This window comes from Bombus terrestris, chromosome 7, assembly GCF_910591885.1.
Source record: "Bombus terrestris chromosome 7, iyBomTerr1.2, whole genome shotgun sequence".
Lineage (NCBI taxonomy): Eukaryota > Metazoa > Arthropoda > Insecta > Hymenoptera > Apidae > Bombus > Bombus terrestris.
This window is the reverse complement of record NC_063275.1, coordinates 1,466,791-1,480,226: the sequence shown is the minus strand read 5'-3', so window position 1 is coordinate 1,480,226 and position 13,436 is coordinate 1,466,791. Positions and strand designations below refer to the sequence as shown.

General features: G+C 36.6%; 3 protein-coding genes across 12 annotated transcripts; 1 reads left to right on the top strand and 2 right to left on the bottom strand.

The window, feature by feature from the left end:
* Positions 1-65: 65 nt before the first annotated feature.
* On the top strand, positions 66-2,642 carry LOC100647848 (putative E3 ubiquitin-protein ligase UBR7). Of its 8 annotated transcripts, none has more exons than XM_012309671.3 (8): positions 66-204; positions 725-931; positions 1,011-1,199; positions 1,282-1,431; positions 1,492-1,603; positions 1,698-1,879; positions 1,962-2,121; positions 2,208-2,642. In XM_012309671.3, the coding sequence occupies exons 2-8, from the start codon at positions 791-793 to the stop codon at positions 2,357-2,359; spliced, it is 1,086 nt and encodes a 361-aa protein (XP_012165061.1). In that variant the 5' UTR covers positions 66-204; positions 725-790; the 3' UTR covers positions 2,360-2,642. The 8 variants fall into 8 exon arrangements, with proteins under 8 accessions (XP_012165061.1, XP_048263248.1, XP_048263249.1 ...); XM_048407291.1 differs by lacking the exon at positions 66-204 and adding an exon at positions 291-402; XM_048407292.1 differs by lacking the exon at positions 66-204 and adding an exon at positions 297-447.
* On the bottom strand, positions 2,630-7,127 carry LOC100649211. The gene is made up of 8 exons (XM_048407290.1): positions 6,970-7,127; positions 5,916-6,028; positions 4,658-4,855; positions 4,324-4,431; positions 3,974-4,190; positions 3,553-3,793; positions 3,273-3,469; positions 2,630-3,171 (listed from the first exon to the last, which is right to left on the bottom strand). Exons 2-8 carry the CDS (start codon positions 6,018-6,020, stop codon positions 3,053-3,055), a joined length of 1,185 nt encoding a protein of 394 aa, XP_048263247.1. The 5' UTR covers positions 6,021-6,028; positions 6,970-7,127; the 3' UTR covers positions 2,630-3,052.
* A 1,342-nt stretch (positions 7,128-8,469) lies between these two features.
* LOC105665861 (DDB1- and CUL4-associated factor 11) lies at positions 8,470-13,424 on the bottom strand. 3 transcript variants are annotated; one of them, XM_048407285.1, is made up of 11 exons: positions 13,395-13,424; positions 12,596-12,704; positions 12,012-12,120; positions 11,667-11,913; positions 11,414-11,560; positions 11,139-11,320; positions 10,958-11,050; positions 10,610-10,856; positions 10,376-10,531; positions 10,182-10,288; positions 8,470-10,045 (listed from the first exon to the last, which is right to left on the bottom strand). In XM_048407285.1, exons 2-11 carry the CDS (start codon positions 12,673-12,675, stop codon positions 9,881-9,883), a joined length of 1,533 nt encoding a protein of 510 aa, XP_048263242.1. In that variant the 5' UTR covers positions 12,676-12,704; positions 13,395-13,424; the 3' UTR covers positions 8,470-9,880. The 3 variants fall into 3 exon arrangements, with proteins under 3 accessions (XP_048263242.1, XP_048263244.1, XP_048263243.1); XM_048407287.1 differs by lacking the exon at positions 13,395-13,424 and adding an exon at positions 13,088-13,209; XM_048407286.1 differs by lacking the exon at positions 13,395-13,424 and having other exon boundaries at positions 12,596-12,908.
* Positions 13,425-13,436: the final 12 nt, after the last annotated feature.

The window sequence follows — 13,436 nt, the reverse complement described above, 5'->3', positions numbered from 1 at the left end:
AAAGATACTGAACGTGCCTGCCATCTCTCGATATTTATTAATACCATTATAGATGGTGTGCGTCAAGTTTATCTTTCATCTGTATATGATCCGTATTATAGATGATATATAAACGCGTAAACTTACAGAAAATCAGATCGGATGACGAAATTTCAGTATCAAAATAAAAAGAAACGATAAAGATGATTTCGAAATGTTAAAAAGGTACAATAAATGGGTATTTTGTACAATATTTCCTAACTTTTTGCTAGTGATTTATTATGGATTATACATTACGCATGTATGTGTATATATAGAGAAGGCAGGCGTTAGTGCAACTGCGTACAACCGTATAACTGTATGGTTTCGAGTAGTATGTATTCAGTTTCCATGGTTAGAATAACCCTATACGTATCTATCTAGGTATGTACATATAATCTATATGGATAAAATGTACGATCCGTAAAGGTAAGAGCGCTATTGTCGCGGTAGTGATTGCGATTAATTTACCAACTGTAATAGTAGTATAAAGAAGCCGCGCGAAACAACGCAACACAGTTACGACATACGATTCGTTCATATCCTAATGTAGTTGTTGTGTTTTCAAATTCATTTCGTTCTAGAGATTATGTATACAAGCATGTAAATAAACGATTATCGATAGCGTTTAGTTGACAAGCATCGTATTCGAAGAGGGAAAGGTAGAGAGAAGAAAGGGTAATAAAGGTAATAACCTTGATTCCAGATTTTCAATACGTGATTAAGAAGACTTAAATTAATTCGGCTTACTATTGGACACAAACGAAACAAAATGTCTGAAAATATCGAGGAAATTATCGAAGAAGAAAATTCTGTTACAATGTTAGATGTACTTCGAGAAGAGAATCAGTTAGAAGAGGACGCGTATGCGGTTCTTGGTGCATCTGATGACAAAAATTGCACTTACAGCAAGGTTTCACTTTTATATGATCGCTAACCTTCTCTAGTAAACAAGTAACATTTAATTAAAGACAAATCATTTGATTTTTCAGGGTTATACACGGCAAGCTCTTTACGCATGTAAAACCTGTTGTCAGAAATCAGTACGTGCAGCAGTTTGTCTTGCTTGCAGTTTTCATTGTCACGAAGGTCATGAACTTGTCGAATTATATACTAAAAGACATTTTAGATGTGACTGTGGTAATTCAAAGTTTGGAGGAAAAAAATGTAACCTGGATCCTGTATGTTGATTTCTTTGCTATTGTTAAGTTTTGTGTTCTGTACTTCTCCCTCCTCTTGTTTCATATTTTGTTCTACTTATAGTCAAAGGATTTACTAAATTCTGAAAATCAATATAATCACAACTTTGATGGCCTTTATTGCATTTGTCAGAGACCATATCCAGATCCAGATGATACTGTTAATGATGAAATGTTACAATGTATAATCTGCGAAGACTGGTATCATTCGAAGGTAATATTCCCTCATACCAGTTGAAATATTTTGGGACTAATTGCAATTAATGACATCTAGCATTTAGAATGTGAAAAGGAAATGCCAGCGGATGATGCGTATGATGAAATGATTTGTGCTGGCTGTATGAAAAAGAATGACTTCCTGTGGAATTATGCCAACAAACACACAGGTATACTGGAAAATTTTTTAATGTCTTAGCGATTGTTATATATATATATATATTTTTATTTCAAAACTACAGTTTTGCATATACATGATTGTAGCTTTGACAACAACAGAAGTCTCTTTTGTTGATAAAGAAGAGGAATTGATTGACGTTGAAAGTGAATCAAAAAGTTGTAGAATGCCAAGAAACAATTCCGCAAAACGAATAGTATCACGGGGAAGTTGTTTTTGGATAGAAGGATGGAGAGCTGCTCTATGTACTTGTGAAACATGCAAAGAGGTAAGAGGTTTTTTTTCATGCAGCATAAGATAAATCCTCGATTTTCTGTATTCGTAAATTAAAGTAATTTTTACGATCGTAGCTCTACCGAGAGAAACATATCGCGTTCCTCCTTGATCCAACAGACAGTGTACACGCGTACGAGGAAGCTGGTAAAATAAATAGTCGAGAATCGCGATACGAGAAGGGTATGAAAGCTCTTGCCTCTTTAGGTCGTGTCGAACAATTAACTGCTATCGAAGGTAATTACGAACTAAAGATTTATTCGAGTCGTTCTATAATTTTGTTTATTTTATATTCACGTTCATTTGTATACATATGTTGGCAGAATACAATAATATGAAGGAACGATTGAAACAATATTTGCAAAAATTTGCTGAAAACAAGAAAGTCGTGCGAGAAGAAGATATAAAGGAATTTTTCTCGGAAATGGAATCGAAGAAGCGACCAAAAGTAGTAATACCTACGTATTGTCGTTGAAATCCATTACTCGAATACTATAAAAATTTGTCGTTTCTAACAAAACACAAACAAAAAATCAATGTATTTCTATATTACTGCAAGCGATGTTTTACTTTTATATATTTCGTTCATTTACAAAGCTTAGTCGCGTGATATTAAACTATCTCGCATCTGATACAATTTTCAAGTTATAAATGTAGCAGTGTTCCAATAAATTATAACTGTTTTTTCGATATTAAAAGAGAAAGGGAAAGTGAAGGAGAAGAGAATGAAAAGGACGAAAGAAAATAATGAAAAGTAAGAGTATCTTGTTATTTTTGGAAAATCTCAACTTTTCTTTCACGCTATTTAACGAAATGTTTTCCTATGTATATAATACAGCGTTTACATCAGCAAGTAAAAAGAAACAGTTTGTGAAGCTCCAATATTTGTATGAAGTGCGAACTGCGTCAGCAAACACCAAACATGGTGTAAAGTACAAATGCAATACGGTTATTATTGAAATTGGATAGTGGAATAAAAATATTATAATTGGTTGAAAGAAACTGTTTATGTGGTGGGTTAGAATAATAAACATAAATAAATGCGATGTAAAATGAAAAGAAAGAAAGGACCGAGCGGATGATTTTGTCCTGTGTTGTTTTTTTTTGCGAAGAAAAAATAAATTACATTGGAGACGAATTACATCGCAACGTCGGTTTGAGCGGCAAATTACATATCAGGAACAGTCGGTTCGCCGTTTAATCGTAGCGGTATTACCAAAATTGGTTCCGTAGAATTTGGTTTATTCGTATAAATAGACCAGGTTCTTTCAATGCAGTCGAAGATACCTATATGTGTAGGATTATTTGATCGATAGTTTGTCAATGATAATGATAGCTAAATTAGACGAAAAGAAGGAACGATAAAAATGATTAATTAGAAAACCTACCAGTTGCTATAGTTTTTACAGGGTCGTCTTTATCTTTTTCTTGATAAACTCTATAGTTCTCATCCGTTTGGTCGCTTAGAATATTTATAACATCTTGGCGACATTTTGCTGGAGGGTGGTTGCAAATAGCAGCCATTCTTTTGATGCTACTATCAACGATGAGACCGTCGACTTCGGGTATTTTCAGTCGGAGATACCTAAAAAAGGAAGGAGACGAGGAAAGATTCGAGACGCCAGACAGGAGAAGAAAAGTCATTGTTAAAAATATTGGAAAATATACTTGTTACAGTGAACCGTATTCTCTCCAGGACTAACGGTCAAAATGCTTAATTGCGATTGCGTGCCATTGATCTCGCAAGGACCGACCTCGGCATTATGAAACATTCTATCTCCTTCTTGCATTAGGAAGGTCATATTTACCGAGAAACCTTCTGCCGCGCCGAAACCTTCGTTTCTTAAAATTTGTTGAGCTTGCACGTAATTCTCCGCAGTTAACAATGCCCGGGTTAGGAAGTATCTGGCTGTATGTTATTATCCCATTTACGTACGAAAGATAGAGACAGAGAGAGAGAGAGAGAGAGAATTGAAAGTAAATTGAAGAAAAATGGTACAGTAGATATACTTAAAATGTACGTTTGTATCCGAAATAATCGAGAAGAGAAACTGAAAGAAAACGCGATGCAGCGAGTTAACGTACTCACGTGTTTTACCAGATCTCAAGGTAGCGGCACTAAGCGTATTGATGGTATAAACTAGACCATACTGATTATAACCCATCGTGTATCCTGGTAAAAAACCAGCATAACTCAAAGACGTAAAATTCTCCTGCTTGCATCCTGGTTCGATTACATGCGCCGAAACTAAATACCAATGATTTAACGTTTCGCTAAGCGCATCCTCGTTATGTCCCAAAATTTCCTGTTTTTCGGAATCAACGTGACAAAAGAACATGTAAGATAGTTACTATTACGTTTGTCTAGAAATTACTATTAAAGTGAGAACCAGATCAGAAACAATTATTTTTCTGAGTTTGGCTCGTCGTTTGAATTACCTGTCCAGGCTGATTGCACATGATGGTCGAACAACCAACCGGTAACGCATTTCCTTGTCCTTCATTTGCCACATTTGGCACGATATCATCTAAATGCATGAGAAACAACTGGAAAGGAAGAAATCGTTCAACATTTTTACTGAATTGAAGAAGGATTTTCCAAGGGAAAAGATATCTCAGAAGAGGTAATCTTTGTTTAAACGAGAGTAGAAAGAAAATATGCGCACGATGCATATTCGTGAGGGAAGGAGGTGCGCGCGCACGTGTTTACACATGTTGGCTGAAAATGCGCTAAGGTTGTCAAAGGATCGAAATGCATAATATATAAGCGTACCTTGTGAAAGGGAACGTTCGCACCGTCGGCCGTTCCTTGAATTTCCTTAACATATCCGGGAAATTGCTGTTCGACGCAGGCAAGAGTCTCGTCGTAAATTTTTCTACCCGCTTCCGTTTTGTAAAGTGGCAAATAGGTTTCATTGAGTGGTCGATACGCGTCAACGAACTTTTGAATTAGATCGGAAAACGTACGACCCTGTGTAAAAAGAAGTTTTCATTGCAAATGCCTGATGATACCAATTTTGAGATTGAGCGAAATCGTATCATTCGTCGTAGTCTATAATAAACTGATTCCAACCGGTTTAACGTTTAGAGGTTTCTTTTGCTCCTTCGCTATCCAGTCTTTCACCACTCACACCCTCAGCCCACCTACCTCGCAGCATACATTATTTTACCAAATCGAAGATAGCGTTCGAGACGGTGACAGCGATAGTTAAAAAGAGAACTTGAGAATATGGCGTTTTTCGCCTTTGGTACATGACGCGACGTAATGTGAAAACGCATTACTCTAAAATTTGCACATATATTATTTTCTTAAAAGAATAAACGCCACAGGTTGCAATAATATTGCGTAACCATTGTTACGTAACATATTCAATAGGCTGGAGATATAGATGTGAGAATGATTTAAGACCGTTTGCGGTTTATTTGGATGCGCGTAAGAATAAAAGAATAAAACAATAGAATGTAAATACGATAAACAGTAATTTTTATAGTATGATCAAACATATACCCGATCATGCAAATACCGAGTAAAAGATAAAAGGGGAAAACCTGTATCGTTAAACGAGTCTCTGAAATGAGACATAATTAACGACCAACGACTAAATAGATTCGCGTTCTACACTTTCTATACGGTCGCTGTAATTCTAATTAATATAATAGCAACCGCATTAGCCTTATCTTCGATACGTAAAACTTACGGAAGGAAATTAGTACGATACATTGGGTATTGTTAAATATACACGTATATACGTACTTCGATATTTTATGCAGAATCAGATCCGATTAATAACCCAAGTCAACGATATTTACTTATAATCAGTGATTTTCCGTTTGCTTTTTTGAATATAATCGAATGTTGCGGCATTCGTCTTATGTAACTAATAATTCCGTTTCTTGAGCAGTTTTTTTTTATTTCCTCTTGTACTATATTCTCGTAAAGATGTAAATTCCACGAATACGTTACACGTGTGACGACGAGATACGATCTAATACAATATAACAACGATAGAAGAAAAAGAATGAATTCTTACGATATCAAAGCCGATGTCGTAATGAGTTCCTCTGGTGTAAATGATAGGAATCGCTTGCCTCCTTCCGATGTCCTTTGTCTTGCCAGTTATCTCTTGATCGGGCATTGTCGTTTCTGGACAACGAGAAATGGTTGCAACGTCGCGACTAAAATTTCAACGCTATTTCGTTACATATTCGCAAGGTCGCGTTATCTCTTTTAACCCGTTGCGGTTCGCAGTATTTTCCTATTTCCTTTCCAATCGGTTCGCGCTAATTTCCTCGCTCACCGTCGTCGACTTGTCGAGTTTCAGTACGTTATAATATTTATATATGTATGAGCGTGTTTATTATACAGCTAATGATAACGAGTCACAATCATCGGCGTAGGACCACAAAGGGTAAATAACTGCCCCCCTTATTTCTCTCGCGTCTCACTCACATTTACGACTGCGGATTTTTCAATCGACTTTGTTCGAAAACTCGCGTTCCTTCGATTTTCTCCACCTTCGCTCTTTCTCTCTTACTCTTTTACACTCTTACCCTCTTTTTACTTTTATGCCAATATTTGCTAATTTGTTCTTTAACGCGCGAATATCTATCTTTTCGAACGTATAATGCGTCCTCGTTTGATTATCGGATATGTAACCAACCAAAGTATGTATACCGTGCTACATGGTTTATCGAACACGAATAATTCATTTTCCTTCGCGTGGTAGTCACGATTCTCGTTTGCTCTGTCGTTACAATTTCTCCCTCTTTTTTTTTCTTTTGTCGACCGGCACACGATACACGAAACACGATAAAGAATAGAACAGGGTAATCGGAACGAGGTAAATGCAAAAAAAAAAAATACGTAGGGTCAGCAACCGTAAAATGAAAAATTCGACGATTTCGAGAATCCAAGATGATAGAAAATCGATGAGAAAAAAAAGCAATCGGACACTTACTACTTGCCACTCGATTACACCTATTTCTTAATAATGTTCGTTCAGTTTAATATGCACCCGTATTATGTAGATACAATTACTGTTCTTTCTCGTATTGTCACTCGTTGCTTCTTACTTCTAGACTTACCCTTGAGAAAACTCGCAGAGATGCAAGTGAAATATACCGAGTAGAATACGAAACGGCGGAGGTCGCGTCGTCGTTTTGACGGTGATGATCGTCGCGCACGACTGACGATTCGCGATCGGCTTCGCTCCGCTACGAAGACTCCAAGTCTAATCTACCTTTTATCGGCTTACATCGATTAGCGGAGTCGTACGGTATGGATAGTTGAGTTACCTCCAGGGGAAAGAATTCTTCGAAGTTTAAAGAATACATTGTACGTTATACTACCACATTGCCACAGCCACCGGCAATCGTTAATGCTATTACTTTTCATCTTGTCTTTTCCATCCGATCGTTTCACCATGCGATGATATCGAACGAAAGGAAAGTGCGTCTCTTTATTGCACACAACAATGGTACCGATTGCGATATGAGAAAAAGAATCTCTGTTTTCGATTATCTGTCTTTTTTTTCATTTAATAACATACTGTAACGCGTATACCTCCGATTCTCATTTCAATTCGAATTAATGCACAGCAAGATTCTCTCTCTTCCTCTTTTTCAGATTTCGTAAAAGTAGAAAATAGTAAGGGGAGTATAAGAAACAAGGATTTCTTTATTTTAGTGGATAACAAATAAATTATAATACAATAAGATATAATATAATATAGTTACTGTATATAGCTGTTACCAAGATATGCTATGGCATTAATACCTGCAATTTAGTATGCTATCACACTGTAGGAACGATGCTTATTAAATTCACGTAGACGTACGTTGGATTAGACGAATCGAGATCTCTTATCAGAAGCAGAAAATCCCTTACCACGGCGACATTTCACGAAAAAAAGGAAAGAGAAGTAGGACAGACAGATTGCAAGAGGAATTGAGAAACGAAAGCGATCTGGTTCTCGCGAGAAGACGATGAGAAGAAGAACGAGGGGGAGAGGGGAAAACATGATAGAGTATGGATATCTGTGACATAAAATCTAATCGCAAAACACAATTCGATATAATTATTCAGTAAGGCACAGTTGCAAAAGAATCTCATAAGCATTGCAGCTGACAGTCAGCCGTTATTCTGGCTTCCAAATACGGCTATATTTCATGCCTATAGATGGAAAGAACCAGAGCTCGAAGCTCTTTTACGGTTTCCTCTAAAATCTCATCACTGACGATTTCCTTCTCTTTTATCAAATCTATATCGCTTATTGCACACGCGCTAAACCTAAACAAAAAAGTAACGAGTGCGTCCTCGACCGTTTTATTAAATCTACTCGATTATCTTTCCTAATTAAAACTCACAAAATTCGTGATATTCTACGTAATTATTATCGCGCTTTAACCGTAAATTACGTATTCGATAGAACAATGAATCAAATTCATACAGCACGAGCGTTCAGTAATGAGCAATGAATAAAGTAACGAGTACATATTTCTTTGTTTTTCTCTTATTGGCATTGGAGGCTTATTAGCCTGTTTCACATAAGAAGATACTCCCCCATGAAGAATGCAAATTAGACGTTATTTTCTAGTAATTTATTAGTATACATGTTTAATATAACATAATGTATGTATATCTAAATATATACACGCGCGAGTGTATAGGTCTGTAAATGTGTGTGTGCGTGTGAGCGTGTGTAGATGGATTTATGTGGTATGTCTGTATAATGTTTCTATATATTTATGTATATCTGTACATTTTTGGAAAATCGTGCGCGACATTTAAACATACCTAGTAAAATACGTACATCGAAAAATGTACACAACAACATCTTTTCCACATTTGGTCACTTTGAAAACAAACTATATCTGGTTACAAATTCTCCACATTTTTTTGTTTTTTTTTTGTTGGATATTCTTCACTTCCGTTTGTTGTCGTACTCATTTTCTCGTCATTCATAAAATATACATAATTGTATTCGTACAAGGAATTACATGGAGGAAAAGTAATAACTTTCTTCTTCTTCTTAACAGAAAAAGCAAATGTTGTTCGTATTTTTATAACAATAACTTACTTCCCACAGACAAAGATTAAAACAGAAACTTATAATTAGTGCACTGTTATAATGCGATACGAATCAAAGACATTTCTCCTCTGAAATTTCTAAAATAGAAGAATCAGACACAAAGAGATGGTAAAATAACAGCTGGTTATTGGCAGAAGGGATGCTGGGGGGTTGAGAAGGGGAATTATTGGAGAAGGAGAAACAAAGAAGGAGAAAAACCTTCGCTTCGTAACAAAGACATTTTCCTGACCCGAGTTCAAATATCACTTTTAAGCAATAGTATACATACATACATACATACATACATACATACATGCATGCATGCATACATACATACATACATACGTTCATGCGTACATACATACATACGTTCATGCGTACATACATACATACATACATACATGCATGCATGCATACATACATACATACGTTCATGCGTACATACATACATTCATATATACATACAGAGAGACATATATACATATGTGTGTGTGTTCGTCTGTCTAGTGTATTACCCACTTTGCGGTAGAAAATAATAACGCCTAAAAATTTCCTCCACTTGGATTTAATATAAAAGAAAGCAATCGTTAAATATCGAATAAAAAGAAATTCGGTTCTACGAGAATGAGTTATATAGCCGGTGCTGTCGTGCCCGCGTCTTTTGTCTTACAAATATGCGTTTAAGTTTGATGACGCACTATTATTCCGACATCAGAATGGCAGCATTGATTCTGAAATGGTGCGTATATTCAGTGAAAACTCAGTCTTGTAAAAACAGTTAGAGTCTTGAATTTCGGCGAATAACAATAGTCACCGATACAAAATTGCTCTGCCGTAAACACTAGGCATTATTAACTTTTTTCTCGTAGGAACGAAAAGACTGAATTCCCGAGAACATTTAATTTCCCGGATGACATTTACGATACTCAACACGCTACTGCTCTGCTGTGCTTAGCTGCTCGCTGAGCAGCTATTCGTTGACTTCGTCTTAAAGTACGCGGAGGTGATTCTGCGTCAGTTTCCTCTTCCGAATCGGAATTATCTAATGCTGTCTTCCCAGCATATCGCCAACTAACAATTGCACCATCCCACTGAAACAGAATGTTTTCTTTCGATCGTATTCTTCATTCTCATTCATATATCCCACTGGTTATTAATATTTATATTTAGATCTACATAATAATATCTACATATAAAACTGAAATATGTATAATATATAATACATACAGATGTTGAAACAATTTCCTGATGAAATGGATGCCAACTAACATCACGCACGCATCCTTTGTGTCCTACCAAACTACTAACTATCCTACCCGTCAAAACATCGTAAACTGAAAAGAATTAAAAATCGTTTATAAACTTTAATGCAAAATTCACATGATCGTTCGAATTCTGATACAAGCACAGTGCAAACTTACTTATTACTCGGCCTGCGGCGCATCCAGTGTAAATATACCTTTGGCCAGTAATAGACGAAGGTGAAAAATGACAACGTATTAAAGTTTGAAGAACGGAGTGACCACGATAGGTCATAATGCTGGTATCACCTTCCAACATATTTCTCGCTTTATGTACTGTAACGGAAACGTAAAAATCTTTGCATAATACTGCAACATACCGCGCGATAATCAGTAGAGCTATTCTTTACTAACGTCGTTTTGGTACTCGTTGCCATCGATAATCCCAGTTTTGATTTGCAACAGCTTTACGTGTATTTTGTTCTCCATTATGATCGGAAAACGCACGTACGTCCCATAATTTGATTGTTTGATCTTTACTGTTGGTAATCAAATAACGGCCATCACCACGTGGATCGATATACGTTATCCCATCCATATGACCAGCTAGTACTCCAACTGGATGGGGGTCAGTTTCGTTCAAAGTTCTTCTGTCCCAAACCTAACAAATCAAAAAGAAAATATATCATAATACGGAATATATTATATTACAACGTGTGTCGTAAATATGTATAATTCCTTTCATAAAATGGTGATAAACACCTTGCAGAGACCATCATCACCAGCGCTGTATAGGATTTGAGAAGTATTGTCCGCGAAAGCAACCGTATTTACATCGTTGTCATGACCTTCGATCTAGAAAAACAGGGAAAAGAAAAAAGAAAAATCTATAAGCAATAAATGGTAGAACATTAACTTGTGATAATGATATACAGACACATACTCTGAAAGCACGTTGATGACACTCTCTGTCATAAACGTAAAGATAACCATCGTTTGCTCCACCTAAAATCTCTCGGCCATCGCTAGAAAATACAAGCGAAAATACGCAAAATCGTCGATCCTCTGGACACAATGATAAGGATTCTTGGGCACTCGAATCTCCGTAAACAGGGCAGAGATATACTGGAATAAAGAAAGTAAGAGACAAGGAATGATAAGAAAGACTTAACCGATTTGTATTGTTTCAACAGCATACTATATACTTATAATACTTACAACATTCTGACCAACTGGAATAAACGATATAATTCCCATCAGGACTGAACGCTGTGTCTAGGATACTCCAACCTACGTCACGTGCGGGAATGGTTTTGAATTGTACAAAATCTCCATCGTGTGTTCGGTAAAGACGTAAAAATTTGTCTGTTAAAACATAGAACGTTAGATTCGATAATGTGAAAAATCAAAACGATTTACGGAGGGAGGATTTGCTCCGAATCGAAAGACAATTTCAATATATGTAACTTGCCTTGACTGGCAGTTAAGAAAAATCTTCCATCTTTGGAGTAAGAACCACAAAATGCTTTGGTATTATATTTAGCAACCTGATGCATCTTATTTGGTAAAAAATTGCTACTTATTCTGCACCGTTCACCTGTACTAAAACTAGGACCTAGAGCTCTTCTTTGAATCATCGATGTGACAGAGAGGTTACGCTTATCAATATTATCTATAAATCCACATGCTTGCTTTGTAGCAAGACTTATTTCACTTTTCTAAAAACAAAAAAGAAAACGACAACGAGAAGAACATAGAATCTGAAACAACAACTGAAAGTAACGGCTGGTAAGCCGCATATTTCTAAATAACGAACATCTAGCCTGGATGTATTTGGCAAAGACGTAATTCTTGGAGGTTGTGAATTTGCGGCGTATTCCTCATCCGAGTCATCATGATCCGAAGATATGATATGTAATTGACCGCTGCAACATTCCAGAACGGAAATCCGTTAATAATCTCGATTGTTGGGAGCTGAACTGCTTGCTCGAGAAAAGACTAAAGGGACGGTGAACGAGGAGGTTAGGTTATCCAAAGAGACAAGACGGATGAAAATATTCGATTATCTTGAGAAAACAGAGAGAGATACGATAAAAAGGGGTACGATTTCCTCACAGAAAGCGAATGTTTCGCTTTTACAAAAGCGAATTATCGTAGCGCGGATCTATCGAGATATATAATAATAACAAATTAGAGGAAGAGGTTAGAATTCCTCCTGCTCTCGTTTGTTCATTCTCTCTCTCTCTCTGTCCTTCTGTCATTTTTTCAACTTCTCTTTTCTGTGGAACCTCTATGCTTTTCCTGTCTCTTTCTATCAACGGTCATACGTATACCACACGTTCATAGGAAAGATCCACAATGATACTAAACCTTTCGCCTATGAGATAACATTGAACCAACCTGCGTATTAGATATTGCAAGACAGCAGCAAGTCCTGGATCATGTTCAATATCCATATTCCGTGAATTAATGCCTCCCATGCAGCGTGTAAGCGAATCTTATTTACCGTCTAAAAGCAAACAAGGAAAACGTCCAAGGGTTGATGGCGTTAGTGCAGTGACTATGACAGTTGAAACAGACGATGACAGGAACGGAGAGAGCGCGTGAGAACGTGGAGTGAAGAGGGGAGAGGAGAAGGGATCGTGATATCTTGTTCTTCAACGGTTGCAACACATGGAAAAAGAAAAAGTTGTTATTCGAAAAGTAATAGATTGCAATTGTGATTGCCGGACGACAATAACACATACACATATATGTGTATTGTGTACGTGTAGAGTATGTGTAGATCGAATTCATCGAGCGAACGAGGCTAAAAAGGAAAAGGGTTAAAAAACTAAAGGGGGAGGAGGACGAATACGCGTTTGAAACGTATTTAAACTTTGTTTTACGAACGTTGAAATTTCGACATTAGACATCAATTAATTTGGAACATTTCCAAGCACGTTCACAAACACTACAAATAAAAAAACTCTATATCCGATTCAGATATCCTACGTATCATCTAGTATCAGTCAAATAAAAAGAAGGAACTTTATGACGAGTTCCACTGATTTCCGAATTTTGCGAACGTATCTTTTCGGAACAACAAACCATTTCGAACTATTGGGCCTTTAGGACGAATACGATAGGATAAACATTATAGATAAATATTATAACGATACTAGAAAGTGAAAGGGATCAGAAAATTTATTACGCTTACTAGATCTGTCGCTAGTTGAGTTTAAAAAGTTGAGCGAGACTG